General features: G+C 38.2%; 1 protein-coding gene across 1 annotated transcript; it reads left to right on the forward strand.

The window, feature by feature from the left end:
• Nucleotides 1-213: 213 nt before the first annotated feature.
• LOC117294828 (protein D2-like) lies at nucleotides 214-14552 on the forward strand. The gene is made up of 5 exons (XM_033777364.1): nucleotides 214-537; nucleotides 5571-5669; nucleotides 8130-8169; nucleotides 8901-9119; nucleotides 13884-14552. Exons 1-4 carry the CDS (start codon nucleotides 259-261, stop codon nucleotides 9110-9112), a joined length of 630 nt encoding a protein of 209 aa, XP_033633255.1. The 5' UTR covers nucleotides 214-258; the 3' UTR covers nucleotides 9113-9119; nucleotides 13884-14552.
• The last annotated feature ends 1104 nt before the right edge of the window (nucleotides 14553-15656 follow it).

The following is a 15656-nucleotide window of genomic DNA, read 5'->3' on the forward strand; positions in this document are numbered from 1 at the left end:
CAAGCCATCTTGGGACATTTTTGTATTATTTATTTATTCAAACTCGTTTTTATTTTTACCAAAGGCAGATTAAATAAAGATATTAAATATTCTCCATTGGCGTTTGTTGGTTTATTTTGACGTTATTATTACAGTACTTAAAACAGCCGTAGAGTAAACAACCCGTGTGCACGCGCGCGCGCGCGCGCTCGATGAAATTGCCAGATACGTGTGTGAGCTTTGTGGTGGTTCAAATTTGCTGTTTAGCATCACACCAAAATGCTGAGCTTTTTGAGTTTACTGTTGTTTGCTGGAGTATGTTTATCTGTTGTTAGCGCAGAGCTTATTCCTGCAAGCACAGATCCATGCAATCTAAATGAAGATCTTACTATAGATGTACGATACCCGGTAGAAGATCCAGACGATGTGAGATGTGGAGCCGAGCGAGAGCTGGAAGACGTTAACGGTCGTGACGCTCCTGAAGTCGGTATCCAAATGAAGGATGAACTCGAATATTTAGAAGATTTCCTCGGTATGGAAGGGAGGGGAGATGATCAGGTTTGTTTCTTCCACAAGTATTGCAGGTTTTTGGTGCTATTTGTAGGACACAAAACACAACTATCAGTATCACTATCAGCAGCTATAAAAGAGCCAGTAATCTTTATAGTTTCCAAAGCTTTATAAACTCTAAAAAAAAAAAAAAAAATTAAGGTGAATTTTTAATGTATGTTTATTGATAATTTGGCATTATAAATCAGCATTTCGTTGACAAAAAAACAACAATCTAGATGACCGATAATGTCAAAATTTCGAAAAAGGAATCTAGCGCCCCAGTCACTGGGTCTAGGTCTAAACAATCTATTACCCTTTATATATATATTATATAATATTAGATTAGAAGACAAAATGTAGCTGAATTTTTCAAAAATATGCTTACAAGAACTTATAGATTGTCAGCCATAAAGACAGGTCAGATTATCTGTGTCTGGCATACTTCTCATTTTGTCTAGCAATTTCGGTTTGGCCCAGGTTTTCCAAGTAGCAGGATTCATTAAAGGTTTTAAAACATTCTTTGATTTACTCTGGGAAAATGGGGTTGTTCTAAAACCCCTTTGACCCCCTCGACCCCCACGACCCATGACCCCCTCGACCACTTGACTTTATTGCGATTTTTTTTTCTGTACACCGAAATTGCTACAGTTCACAACCTCAGCCAATTACGCACACATTTGTATGCTGACGTCGACTACACCATGCCTCGCACATCTAAACACAGCGTACGAGACAAACCATACACACGTGGTATGCACGAAGCAAACTGCGCGTGATTGGCTGCTGAGATCGGTCCTGTGGCAATTGTGATGTACAGATAAAAAACCGTGGCATTTCCACGCGTATCTCTTGGCCGATCCGAGGCTGAATAAGATTATTATCCCAACTGGGAACCTGTATTTACTGCCCGAGTACGATTACGGCTAACTCATTACGTGATGATCAGGCAGACCCATTTCCGGCCGATCGCTCCCGTTCTGTGTACTACTAGTTGCTCTATGCGCAGAGGTCGAGGTTGTAGACCCGACCGATGTAGAGTATTACAACTGTGTGGCTGATGCAGATAAATAACCGCTTGCATTCTCAGACTTGAAATCAAGTCTAGTTGTGCAAGGAAGTACGTTGCGTCGATCGCGGATCACACAGACTGTGAATTCTAAATCGGGGACTTCATTCTTACTCGGCCTTAAAGCGACAGTGTATGAATTCGGAATTTGGACATTTTTCGAACACGGGGCAGACGTCGAGGGTCGTGGGTCGAGGGGGTTTTAGAACAACCCGGGAAAATGCACCAAGTTGATACACTATGAAAAGAAATAGGACACGATTTTGCTTTCCAAGATAAATATTCTAAACTTCTTATTTTGTTTATCGAGCTTCGTGGAGAGCCGGGTTGAAAGATTATTTTATATTCTTTGAAACAAAAGCTGGTCTTGAGAATGATGGTTATTGTAACAGGTTTTTCAATTAAATTCATGATATTATGCATTCTAAGACAGACCAGCTGTTGAATGGCATACGATTGCCAATTCATGATACAGTTTACAAATAGTATCTTTAGATACAGCAGGGCAAAATATCACAAGGCTGCTTTTCAAAGCAAAAAAAAAAGTATTAAAGACACTGGATACCTATGGTAGTTGTCAACAACCAGTCTTCTCACTTGGTGTATCTGAACGTCTGCATAAAACAACAAACCTGTGGAAATTTGAGCTCAATTGGTCGTGGAAGTTGCAAGATAATAATGAAAACAATTTTCACACGAAGTTGTGTGCTTCATCAGATGCTTGATTTCGAGACCTATAGTTCTAAATCTGAGGTCTCGTAATCAAATTCGTGGAAAATTACTTCTTTCTCGAAAACTACATTACTCCAGAGGGAGCTGTTTCTCACAATGTTTTAAACTATCAACCTCTCCCTATTACTCCATTACCGAGTAAGGTTTTATGCTAATAATTATTTTGAGTAATTACCAATAGTGCCCACTGCCTAAAAATTATTTTAACCAGACTAAGGATTACCAGCCAAACTACTATTTCACCTGGTACAAATTGTGGCTGGTTTTTCATTTTTGCTTAGCAGACAATTGTAAAGCACTCTTTTTTGCTTTCTAAAAGCAGCTCTACAGTACGAAATTGGGCAAGGCCATAAATTTTTATTTTGCAAAACAATTTGTAAACCACTGATGTAAAAAGTACTTCAATGTTCTTTAGCACTGTGTCAATGATAAATAAAAAGTCCATTGTCTTATTTATTTTCAGCTTAAACTGTTCTGCCATCTTGTCGCTTTTATTACAAACTCGTTGTATGTATTATGTAATATGTTCATCTGTCCTTTTTGTCTGTTTGTCTGTCTGTCTGGTTGTTTTGTTTTCTTGTCTGTCTGGCTGTTTTTTACAAGCTCATGCTTACCAAAACAGCCCCGTACTCTTTTTATTTATTTATTTTGACTGTTACTTAAAGATATGTTTAGCTTTACTCCGTAATACATGTAACTGACGTTATTCTTAATGAGCGTATGGAAATAAATGTATTCTTGAATTGAAAAAAAATTGAATTGAGTTTGTGGAACACAAAAAGTTACTAATATTCATGTCATCTGTTCATAATGGTTACGTATCTTAAAAAAAAAAAATGTGTACCCATTATTGAAAAAATATACCCATTGTGGCTGTTCACTAAAAACACTTAGAGAACAAAAATATATAATTGTAAAAGGAAAATCAATCACTGAGACGACCTACAAAAAAAAGATTTATAAACAAGTTAATTAAATAAAAACACCTACAGGCTTTGTTGGTATAGGTTTTGCAGAAAGTGATTGATTTTTTGTCTGATCCAAAAAGGCTTTTTCACACTTTTTTATGATGTCTGATCACGGACCCCACACCTGCTGTTAAAATCATTGTTGGAGAAGACTCCATTGTGCATAATCGATTTTTCTCAACATGTAAATTATAAGTTTATCCTTGATTAATACTAATATAAATATTGAAAAGATAGTTGTTAAACATTTGGGTGAGCTTTGTCCTGTTTTTGTTTTGTTCACTGAAAGATCAGAATCTGTTCCTAAGTTCAGAGAAAAGCAACCAGCTTAACCAAAAATCATAAATGGCTTGAACTCTTATAAATAGGTAGAACAAAAATTGTGTATTTTTTATTGAAAACCTAACAATAGTTGTAAGCATCTGCAAAATTATTTTGTATAAATTTCCCCTTTGGATTAGAAAATAATAAAAGTAGGCCTCAAATTAACTCGCAACATAATCGCCATGGTGCCCTGTGCTGTTGACTGTGGTGCCCATGTAAGGTTTCAAATAAACTTACATTTTGCCCCTTACCAGAGGAAAATAGATTTTGAAAGTGGGGTTTAAATATTGAAAAGATAGTTGTTAAACATTTGGGTGAGCTTTGTCCTGTTTTTGTTTTGTTCACTGAAATTGATCAGAATCTGTTTCTAAGTTCAGAGAAAAGCAACCAGCTTAACCATAAATTGCCTTTCTTATAAATAGGTAGAAAATATAATGTGCATTTTTTCTTTTCCCGCAACCCTCTAGCAATAGTTTTAAACTTCTGCAAAATTATTTTGTATAACTTGCCCCTGTTGATTATAGCAATTAATAAAAGAAGGCCCCAAATTAACCAACAGCAATCACCTTGGTGCCCAACGCTGTTGGCTGTGGTGCCCTTGCGGGGCTGTATGATAAATTTTTGAAAGGGCAAGGGCACCAAGGCATTTTCGTCTTGGTAAAGGGCACCCTATGATGAAATTGCAAATTTGTACTGGAGCATTTCAAGGGCACCAAGGCAATGACCAGGGGACACGGAGGCAATCACCTTCGTTGCCTCCGTGAAGTATCAGGCCTGCCCTTGTAAACTTACATTTTTCCCCTTACCAAAGGAAAATAGATTTGTCCCATTGCGAGGTTTAAGGCCTGTGAAAGTATGTTGAAAAACTTGAATCTCCAAAGATCACTGCCAATTTGTGATTTTTGCAGATTCCAATTTCTGTTTGGTTTCTGTTTGTGAATGCTGCAGCCAATGCTGTTGGTACCTTGGTCAACTTGCTTCATGGATGGATACTTTGCTCTTCCTTGATGAAAATACTGTCATCAGTTGAAACTTTACCCAAGTTACTTTTCTTGTACTTTTATTGATAATATAAATCTGCAAGAACACTTAAACACAAGATTGTTCAAATTGAGATAAGTAGTTCAAACTAATAGGCCCCACTGGTAGGCTTTTTCTTTCTTTTTCATTTCCGTGGTCTCGTAAAGAAGAATCTGGTCCAGAGAAAAAAAGGGGGGGGGGCGGAAGTAGGTAATTCAACCCGAGTTTGAAGGAAACTAACCACTACATTAGACTTGTGGACAACTCGTTAATGGTCCCACGCGATGAGAAAGGCTAGTTGTCAGTGCTCTCGCGCGAACTGCTGGTTGCCGACTTCTACTCCCCATTAAGGGGAGAGTAGAAGTCGGCAGCGTGCAGTAGTTGCGTAACCAGCAGTTTGCACAGAGAGCACCACTGCAAGGCATGTAAGGTAGCCCGAGCGCCCATTTATAGGGTGTCAAGTGTTGGGATCAGTTTGGCTCTGTGTTTTCTTTCTCTGCCTTTTTGTGGACGATGGTTCGAATCCCACCCTCAGACTATGGAGCCTTACATGTGGATTGGGTTTTCAGTCCCTACCCGATTGCGTAGGTTTCGCCCCTTTGGGGTTTTCCTCCCACATCTACAACTGAACATTTTGTTCTCGTTTCCTATCCATCCTGTCCTAATTGTGCTGGGCTCAATTTCATAAACCTGCTTTTAAAAGCAGAAAATATTGCTGAAAAAATTCTGCTAAGCAAAAATGAGCAGGACACCAGTCACAAATTGTTCTTGTGACTTGCTAGTTTAGCTGGTAACCTTATTCTGGTAAGCATATTTTGCTTAGCTACTTTATGTGCCTGAGCAGGTCTATGTAATTGGGTCATATTGGATGTGGACTCAAATAAATTAATAAATCAATAGTTTTCCTTCATATTTTGATCGTTTTTCAGGAGGCATTCTTCTTTACCCTTGTGATGGTAGACCCGGATGCACCGACTGATGAAAGCGACCCAATGTATTTTCTGCATTGGCTCATCGTTGATATTCAGGTATATAAAACGTAATCTGTTTTATGCTCCTTTTTACTGTGCTCATACGCATGAAAAACAGTTTAAAGGCAGTGGACACTATTGGTAATTACTCTAAATATTTATTAGCATAAAACCTTACTTGGTGACGAGTAATGGGGAGAGGTTGATGGTATAAAACATTGTGAGAAACGGCTCCCTCTGAAGTGCCATAGTTTTTGAGAAAGAAGTAATTTTCCACGAATTTGATTTCGAGACCTCAGGTTTAGAACTTGAGGTCTCGAAATCAACCATCTAAGTGCACACAACTTCGTGTGACAAGGGTGTTTTTTCTTTCATTATTATCTCGCAAGTTAGATGACCAATTGAGCTCAAATTTTCACAGGTTTGTTATTTTATGCTTATGTTGAGATACACCAACTGTGAAGGCTAGTCTTTGATAATTGCCAATAGTGTCCACAGCCTTTAAATCTTTTGTAGGACACAACAAAAACACTCTTGGAAAACATATAGTTCAGAATATATTAAAGGGAAGGTACACTATTGGTAACTGTCAAAGACCAGTGTTCTCACTTGCTGTATCTCGGCATATGCATAAAATAACAAACCTGTGAAAATTTGAGCTCAACTGGTCATCGGAGTTGGGAGAAAATGATGAAAGGAAAAATACCCTTGTTGGGCAAATTTGTGTGCTTACAGATAGGAATAAAAGACTTCTAGCTAGAAGTCTTTTATTATTTTAGTGAGAAATTACCTCTTTTTCAAAATCTATGCTACGTGTACTTCAGAGGGAGCCGTTTCTCACAATGTTTTTTACTATCAACAGCTCTCCCATGCTCGTTACCATGTCAGTTTTAAGCTAATATTTGTTTCGAGTAATTACCAACCTTCCCTTCAAGGCACTGGACACTATTGGTAATTACTCAAAAGAATTGTTAACATAAAAACTTACTTGGTAACTATCAATTGAAAGCTGTTGATTGTATAAAACATTGTGAAAAATGGCTCCCTCTGAAGTAACATTATTTTGATTGAGGAAGACGAAATTTCTCACTCAAGTAATTTAAGACTTTGCAGCTGAAGCCTTTTATTATGCATCTGAAAGCACACAAAGTAATGCAACCAGGTTTTTGCTTCTTTTCATTAGTCTCTTGCAAGTTTGATGACCAATTGAGCCCAAATGTTCACAGGTTGGTTATTTTATGCATATGTTGGGATACACTAAGTGCTGAAGTGAGAATAATGCCTAAGGATTTGGGTACTTTTTGTAACACAAACCACAATCTCCACAGATTTACATTAAACTTACACCGTTTGAAGATAATGATAGTAGAAAGCGTACCTGAAAATATCAGTTGCTGCTGTGCTGTAGTTTTTGAGAAATGAAAATACGTTTTTACATGCTATAAATAATTTTTCGTCTCTGATGATCACTGAGACGAAAATTATTTTCATGACATTGTTTTACTCATTTCTCAAAAACTCCAGCACCTCGGCAAGTAACATTTTCAGGGAAGCTTTCTACTATCATTATCTTCCAGCTGTGTAAGTTTAATGTCAATCTGTGGCATTGTGTTTTTTGTCTTAAAAAAAGTACGGTGGACCCTTTAAATCATGGGAGTGAGCCGTTGTAAACTGCTCATCGTTGATAATCAGGTACAGAACGCCATCTGTTGCACTCAGCATTGATTCCTGAATAACTAGATGCTTTGTCTTGTTTGGGATGTCCAAAATTAATATTAATAAGTCAATAGGTTTACTAGACTGGCGCCCACCTGTTGTTTAATAAATGGCCAAGCTTTCCTAACAACAGTTTTTTTAAAAACTAATTATCGAGTTTTGATTTACGGATCTGTTATAAAGAGGAGGACAGATTTCCCTAGGTCACCAAAATTTCTGTTTGTGTAATTATCTGTGCATATCTCAGCACTGGACTCATATAAACTATTCAAATTGTTCAAAATTACCATAAAAACCTTCTTATGGAACGAGCAACGTAGACCTGTTGGAAGCCTTTCTTAGGCATTTGAAAGAAAGTTTTCATTGTTACAATTATTTTGAGTAAGACCAATAGTGTGTCTATCCCTTTAACATTAGCTTGATAGTGTGGGTTGGGGTTTCCTGCTTCAAATCTCAAGGGCATCCTCTTAAAAAAAAACCTTAGTCACATGAAGTTGTGTGCTTTCAGATGCTTGATTTCGAGACCTCAAACTCTAAACTTGAGGTCTTGAAATCAAATTTGTGGAAAATTACTTCTTTCTCGAAAACTACTTCACTTCAGATGGAGCCTCTCTTTATACTATCAACCTCTCCACATTACTCGTTACCAAGTGAGGTTTTATGCTGATACATGTGTATTTATTTTGAGTAATTACCAATAGTGTCCACTGCCTTTAAGTTGTTATTGCCTATGGTTAACTGTTCTTATTTCAGCATCTTTGTTGTTGTTTGATGTAATTTATTTTTGTATTCCTCTTGCAGGGAGCTGATTTTACGAATGGACATGGAAGGGAGATTAGAAGTAAGCCTCCATGTACAATATGATACGATGAGTTGTTTGATGACCGGAGTCATTTAAAAAAATCATACATTTGAAAAGAGCCTAATCTATAATTCATAAATACCTCAGACAGTTTCACTATTCCTTTTGGTGGAGAGCGTGTCACGTCGGGGTGTTTAAACCTTTGATAATGACCAGTGTTTATGACCGGTTGTGAGCGGGACAGTTTCTTCATTCCTATTGGTCGAGAGCAACGTCTGGAACAGTTGTGCCACATCACGCGATATGCGCGATGCGCACAGCAATCTCCCTATAAGGAGTTGTTTAACCGAGAACCAGGCCTCGACGGGTTTAAACCACTAGTTGAAAACCGATTCAACGCACTTTGATTCACATTCAAAAATACTTTTTTGGTCAAAAAACATCTACACTTTTGGTCAAAAAAGTAAAATAAATGAAAAAATTTGAATTGTTCAATGATTTCTTTCAACACAACAAGGCCCTCCGCCGCCCTCAGGTAAACAACTCCTTATAAGGGAATGCTGTGGGCATCGCGCGTATCGCGTGATGTGGCACAACTGTCCCGGCCGTTGCTCTCGACCAATAGGAATGAAGAAACTGTCTTATAAGCACAGGTGCAATGCAAGCTCGCGTGTCACACCCATGTTTCAACATTTTTTACCGGTCATAAACAAAGGTTATTAAGCGGAGAATTAATAAGTAAACAAGGAACTTGATAATTTTTGTTACAGGTTACACTGCCCCAAGCCCTCCTCCTGGCAGTGGCCCTCATCGCTACCAATTCTTTGCCTTCAAGCAACCTAACGGGGCATTCACAGATACCATCTATGGCGTCCCGGAGGGCAGCAGAGCCAATTTCAACCTCAAGCTTTTTCTGATGGAGAATAGATTGGGGGCACCAGAAGTAGGGTACCAGTTTCTATGTGAGAATGAAGAAGAGTAAATGAAAGGTAACGTGTATTCTTACATTATTCATTTTTGTTTTTACCCATATACACTGATGTGTATTAGCACTGTATACTCGGTACTTGCCCAAGCTCTGTGAAAATTAAACATTTCTTTTATTCTTATATTACTTGTTTATCCACTTTCAATTTTTCAAAACTGGCTTACGGCGAATGTTTTTAACACCCAAAAGAACTCGGAGCGCGTGCCAACTGCTTTTTCCAGTCAGCTGACCGGCTAACACTTATTCGTAGCAGCACCAGGCATGCACCTATGCGTGCCTGATGCTTCATTTACCCCTGTCTAAAGAGAGACAAAGGGGAACTGGAACTAATGCTCAAAATCTGCCTTTTGGGGGATTATTGTGTAATTCCTGATTCCTGATGTTTGTCTTGTTACACAAATGTAGCATACAAGAATTGACAGCATCTGTGCCATTGTTTGTCATTGTAATCGGCTCAATAAGACCACCAAACTGTGTACAAACTTCTTCTGATAGCGTCCTCTTTTGAATCCTCGTTCTCCAGCTCGCGTTCATTTTCCCTAAGGGGGAAAAATTTCCAGGGCTATATAGAATCTTGGTCCAATCAAGCTTTGCCTCAATTGAGGCAAAAATACAATGAAATACAATGGACAGATATCTAATAATAATGACACTTAATAATGTACATTTATAGGGCGCACATATCTATTGAAAATGCTCAAGACGTCAACAAGAAAGTCATTCAATAGAAAAACAAAACCGAAGGTAATTAATTAATTAAAAGCAACTCCCTCAGATGAGTTTTTAACTGTCTCTTAAATGTTGATATGCTGGCGGCGAAAAAACTATTCGAATATCCGGTTAATTTCGGATAGTTGGCCAGCGGTATCCGAATATCAAAATTTCACTATTCGCCCAGCACTAATCATCAGAAGAAGTTTGCTCTTAGTTTGCCATATGGGGGGACAGAGTCTCAGGGGGACAGAATCACAGAAAGTATGGATGGCCTTTGTTTGGTCTTCTGATATACGAAGATGCACGTCACACGATGTTTAGCACGGAAAATATTGTTGTCAACACGACATCTGGCTGGCAACAACTTGTTACACATTGAAGTAAACATTCGATTTTCGTTATAGTTGCAAGGTGTTAGATGGCAGATGTAAATGATAACATGCAATATCTTTGTTTCCATGAAGAGACACTTTTAGCCCCCGCAGACAGACAGTGCAGGGTTACAACCTACATGTACCTCTACTCTAGAGCAGGTTGGCTTTCCCTGGGGGGATGCCCATTCGCTGAAAGTGATCCAAGTGTGAAAGAGCTGGCCGTTATTCCCCTGGGGTTGAATGGAGTCAGTGTGAAAAGTGTCAAAACATGGGGGTGTAACCAATGTACCCATTTAGGGGAATTGTACAAAATAGAGTTTGCAACCAAGAACAGCTCTTTATGGCAGGTATACATGAAGGTTATGGGATGTTGTACCTTTGATGATACTACATGTGCAGTAGCATGGAATTTCAGCTAACAGTCAGAGGAGATATTTGGCTATTGTCTAAGAGCCAATCATAGACTTGCCCTATGAAAAAACATATACATGCAGGCAATGGACTTATCCAATTTCAAAAGTTGGAAATGTTCGTTATTTTGAAAAGACAAATATGCAGTGGCCTTAGCCAATTTATCAAGCTTTTCTCAGGCATCTGAAAGCACACACATAACTCTACGCGACAAGAGTAGAGTTCTTGCAACTTCGATATGGCCAATTAAGCCTAGAAGTTTTCAGAGGTTGTTATTTTATATGTATATTGTGATACACCAAAAGTGAGGATATACTGGTCTTTGCAAAATACCAAATGTAAATACCCTGCCGTCGATTTCACAAAACTCTTCCTAACTTAAGACTAATCTTACTCTTGGGTAGAGTCCCAACCCTGCACTGTAGCATGCAGACCCTAAGATTAATCCTAGTTAAGACGAGTTAGTCGTCCTAACTAGAGATAAGACGAGTCCTAACTCTTTGTGAAATCGACGGCTGGCACCCAAAAAATGTTTACGGAGGCTGCGACAATCAATCAAAATATAATTTGTCTGCTTGTATTATTCAAATCTGTGTAAAGGATGAGCAAGAAAAAAAGGAGCTGAGCAAAAACAAACTATTTCTCGTACCTTCCCCTTACTATCAGCTGCATTTCCCTAAACAATCCCTCCCTGAGCTTTCCTAAATCATAAATAAGCTCACTTCTATTTATGCGTGGACGGAATATTGTTTTGGTCTTGTGTGGGGAGAGAAAGTTTGGTGAATGGATTTTTCCTGTTGGTGGACAGCCGGTTGATGGCTGTTAGAACAAGCTGATGATATTTGAGCACAGAGGGATTATATAAAATGGCCGCTGTGTACATAGGAAATTTGGTATTTTGTTGGACCAATTCATTCTTGCAAATAGAAAGATGTTGGTTCAAAATGATTTTCAGACTCCAGGCAATTAGTAAAGCCGTTGACGATCGGGGAAAAAACACCAATGTGTTGTATTTTTGGCATTTCAGTTGCTCCTTTGATAATGAAAGAAATTAATTATTAAAATAGCAATAAAAACGTTTACAAGCTTAATATATTTGTTGTTCAGTTTCCAAATTTTATTTGAAAAGAAAAATTTAACATCTATTAGTTATTTGAAAAGAGTTGTTAATTTAAAGGTGCAGCTGTCCCTTTTTCCAGGAACAATCTACATGTAATGCATCCTGATACTCCCACTCAAAATGTTTGAGCCTCGTGACAATAAACATCCCCTCCCCCATTCCACCGCTCAATATTGTTAACCCCAGATGGATCCAATAGCTTGCAGTGAGAGCCAACATTTAAAGCACCGGACACTATTGGTAATTGTCAAAGACCAGTCTTCTCACTTGGTATATATCAACATGCGCATAAAATAACAAACCTGTGAAATTTGAGCTCAATTGGTCATCGAAGTTGTGAGATAATATTGAAAGAAAAAACACCCTTGTCACACAGAGTTGTGTGCTTTCAGATGCTTGATTTTCAGACCCCAAAATGTAATTCTAGGGTTTCAAAATTTATGCATTAATGCAGAGGGAGCCATTTCTCAGAAAGTTTTTTTACCATCAACCTCTCTCCATTACTCGTTACCAAGTAAGGTTTTATGCTAGTAATTATTTTGGGTAATTACGGTAGTGTCCACTGCCTTTAAAGGGGGAGGGGGCCCAACGAGATGGATCGGGATTGTAGCTTGGGTGCCCAATGGACCTTAATGCATTGACGTCATCTAGCCGCCATCTTAGAGGAATAACAGTGACGAAACAATCAACCGCACAGATTTGTACACGCGGCGCACAGTATTGGCCAATGAACAACCTCCTTTTGACCTCTAGGTGAGGGCGCCCTACTGAAATGTCGTCTTGTGCATAAGGTCAATTGAAAGATTGTGCCCTTTGGCGGCTTTGGCTTTATATTTTGAGCCACAGTAAGATGGAAGTTTAGAATTTGTTGCCTTGACTGTTTCTTGGAGAAAATGGAGAATACAAAATTTAGCTACGCAAAAAGCGATTGCGCTTTTACCAGAAAAAGGTTGCCAGCCAAAAGACCGTAGCCCAATTTCATTGAGCTACTTATAAAGGCTTTTAAGATTCGTCTTAAGATGAGCTGTCACCATAGTGATTTGTATTGTCACATTTTGTGTAGCAATTGTGAATGACACAAGTTTTAAGATCAATCTTACATGCAACTCTTTGTGAAATTGAGCCCAAGTTCCAGTTTTGTTTTCTGCGAACTGTTTGTCATGTGTAGGGCCTACTTTCTTTCATGTATGTTCCCATTTTCAGTCTAACAGCTACAGACAAAGCAAAAGCAAACACCAGACAAACATGCATGAACAAACAATTTACAGTTTCAGACAAAAGTAGAAACAGATGGCGAAACAGACGCAAGTTTTCACTATTGTACCCAACAGCTTACATATAATTTTTTTGTTTTTTTCCACAGTTTCCACCCACCTAAGGTGTATTCTGCCGAAAATGATTAACCGACGACCCACCACTAGATGGGGGCGGGCAGTGCATGAGGGGGTGGAATTTTAAGTATTGGCTAGCAATTATTTATTGGAACCATGCTAGAAGCTGAGCCAAGGAGAAACATTGTGTGTGTGTGTGTGTGTGTCAGGGGGGGGGGGTGCGCATTTTGATGGTTACGCATGTTCATGGAAGTGTTGGCATTTATGTATAATATGTTCATTTGATTTATATTACATGATGTACAGTCTGGAAGCACTTAAACAATTATTGCCACTGGGTTGGGTAATGGAATATTTTGTTTTCACGTTAATAATATTAATGTTGAACATTTCTAGTGGGCCATGTCTGTCAACGATGACGCTCCTGGCGCAAAAAAAAACAAACAAAAAACAACTCTGCTAATATATAAGACAGCCAAAAGGTTTGAAGGCTGTCGTTTCCGAAATAGATATGTTTTGAGATGTGTTTTGAATTTGGGAACAACTTGAATGTTTAATTCATATCGTTTGAGCTTCTATCCATGGTAGGAATTCGAAAAAATATAGAGCTTCTGCGTCCCAAAGTATTTTAATTTGCATAACCCATTAATGCTGATGAACCAACGGTTCTTTTAGAACCACCCCAACTCATAGAGATAGTCATTACATAGTGTTACCGCAAGCTTTTCCATATCTTTTTTCCACCATGCAAAGTATCAAATCCTATTGATGATATTTGTTGATGTGGTTTGTCTGTTTTTTTTCTCTGTATCCAGATGTTTCAAGTCGTGAGTGAACTGGAGGAATTCAACGTTTTTCAAGATGGCGACATCGCAAAATATGGCCGTATCTACTTCAACAGTATGACTATATTTTAAACGACAGTTAAAAGTTTGTAGTTTATTAAAAGGTTTTACTTTTTCCCTTGAAGGGAAGGTCCTAAAATTGCTTTGGATAGTATAAAGCATTTTGAGAATCATTTCACTTCAAAGTCAAGTGGTTATAGTTATCTGGCAACTTCGACGGCCACTTCCTGGAAGGGAATTTTTTCTCAAAATATTATACATTATCATATCAGACGCATTGCTTGTAACCAAGTAAGTTTTATGGTCATTAATTTTTTTAGTAACTACCAAGGTACGTACAAAATTTGGTATTGTTTGGGATATTTTGGGGAAGTAGATCATAAAAACTTGTTGTTCTATAGCAGAAATGGTTTTCTTTTGTGAAGAGTGGTTGGTGGTTGTAGATTGTAGACTTCCCAACTATTGATGGTTTGTGCATGGAGGTAGATTCATGGTTTGTGTATCTGTGATCCCCAATCATTATGACTTTTAGTTACACGATGTATCTCTGTGAATCACACAACACCGTGTTAAAGGCACTGGACACTATTGGTTATTACTCACAATAATTGTTGGCATAAAAACTTACTTGGTAACAAGCAATGGAGAGCTGTTGATAATTTAAAACACCCCCCTGAAGTAACGTAGTTTTCGAGAAAGAAGTAATTTTCCACTTAAATATTTGAATTTGATTTCGAGACCTCAGAATTAGATTTTGAGGTACCGAAATCAAGCATCTGAAAGCACACAACTTTGTGCGACATAGGTGTTTATTATCTCGGAACTTCAACGACCAATTGAGATCAAATTTTCACAGGTTTGTTATTTTTTGCTTAAAATGTTGAGATACACCAAGTGAGAAGACTGGTCTTTGACAATTACCAATAGTGTCCAGTGCCTTTAAGGTTTCAGTCATCTACCCACTCAAAATTCATCATCATCATCATCATCATCACACCAGTGATGGTAAATTCTCATCTCATGGTCTGTGCACCATCTAACATCCTCTAGTTCGCCGCTTCTTAACTCTTTCCCGGCTTGTGTGTGGGTGTGCGGCCCTTCCAGGTAAACTTTTCTTTTTAATTGACTTTTCATCATCATCTGCCCCAAACACCGATTACAGATTTCTAGTCGATTGCCTTGTTTGTACGTGTTGTCATTTACCACTCAACACTCCCACTCTTATATAGTGGGTTTTCTAGAATCAGGAAATTTTTCAGTCCGTGGGCAGTCAGAGAGTGTGTGGTGGCGATTGCCACATACTGTTGTGTCGTACCTCCAGTTCACATTGTGCATTCACAATTGCACAGAGTAGTGAGTGAATCTAAAGTGGTAACCACTCCATTCGCATATGGTGGCAATTAATTCTTTTGGTAGTCTATCTTTCACTTCTTCCTATATCCAGTGGATTATAGCATGTTTGTCTATGAGGAATGCGAATTTGTGGAGTGATTTCCTATGATGAACTACGGTGAGTCCATTTTTGTCTTCTTCACTCCAGGTATGGATTTTTTGTTGTTTTCTTTTTTTGGAGTGGGTGATTTCTTCTTTTTTAAGCTTTCTGTTTTCACCAAGTTACTCTTCTTTTGATGAGGCATTGGTATGAAAGAGCAAGATGAATTTTAATTTTTTCATTTATCTTTTTCAAAGAATACTTTAAAGAAATTATTGAAACAAAGTATTTTCCCCTGTAGTTTCAATAAT

Source organism: Asterias rubens, chromosome 9, assembly GCF_902459465.1.
Source record: "Asterias rubens chromosome 9, eAstRub1.3, whole genome shotgun sequence".
Classification (NCBI taxonomy): Eukaryota; Metazoa; Echinodermata; class Asteroidea; order Forcipulatida; family Asteriidae; genus Asterias; species Asterias rubens.

What these genes read in the sequence shown, in the direction of transcription:
- LOC117294828 (XM_033777364.1), top strand. Translation starts at nt 259, where the DNA reads ATGCTGAGCTTTTTGAGTTTACTGTTGTTTGCTGGAGTATGTTTATCT. An exon ending in AAGGGAGGGGAGATGATCAG is followed by an intron (nt 538 to 5,570) that starts GTTTGTTTCTTC and finishes ATCGTTTTTCAG; the next exon opens with GAGGCATTCTTCTTTACCCT. An exon ending in ACATGGAAGGGAGATTAGAA is followed by an intron (nt 8,170 to 8,900) that starts GTAAGCCTCCAT and finishes TTTTTGTTACAG; the next exon opens with GTTACACTGCCCCAAGCCCT.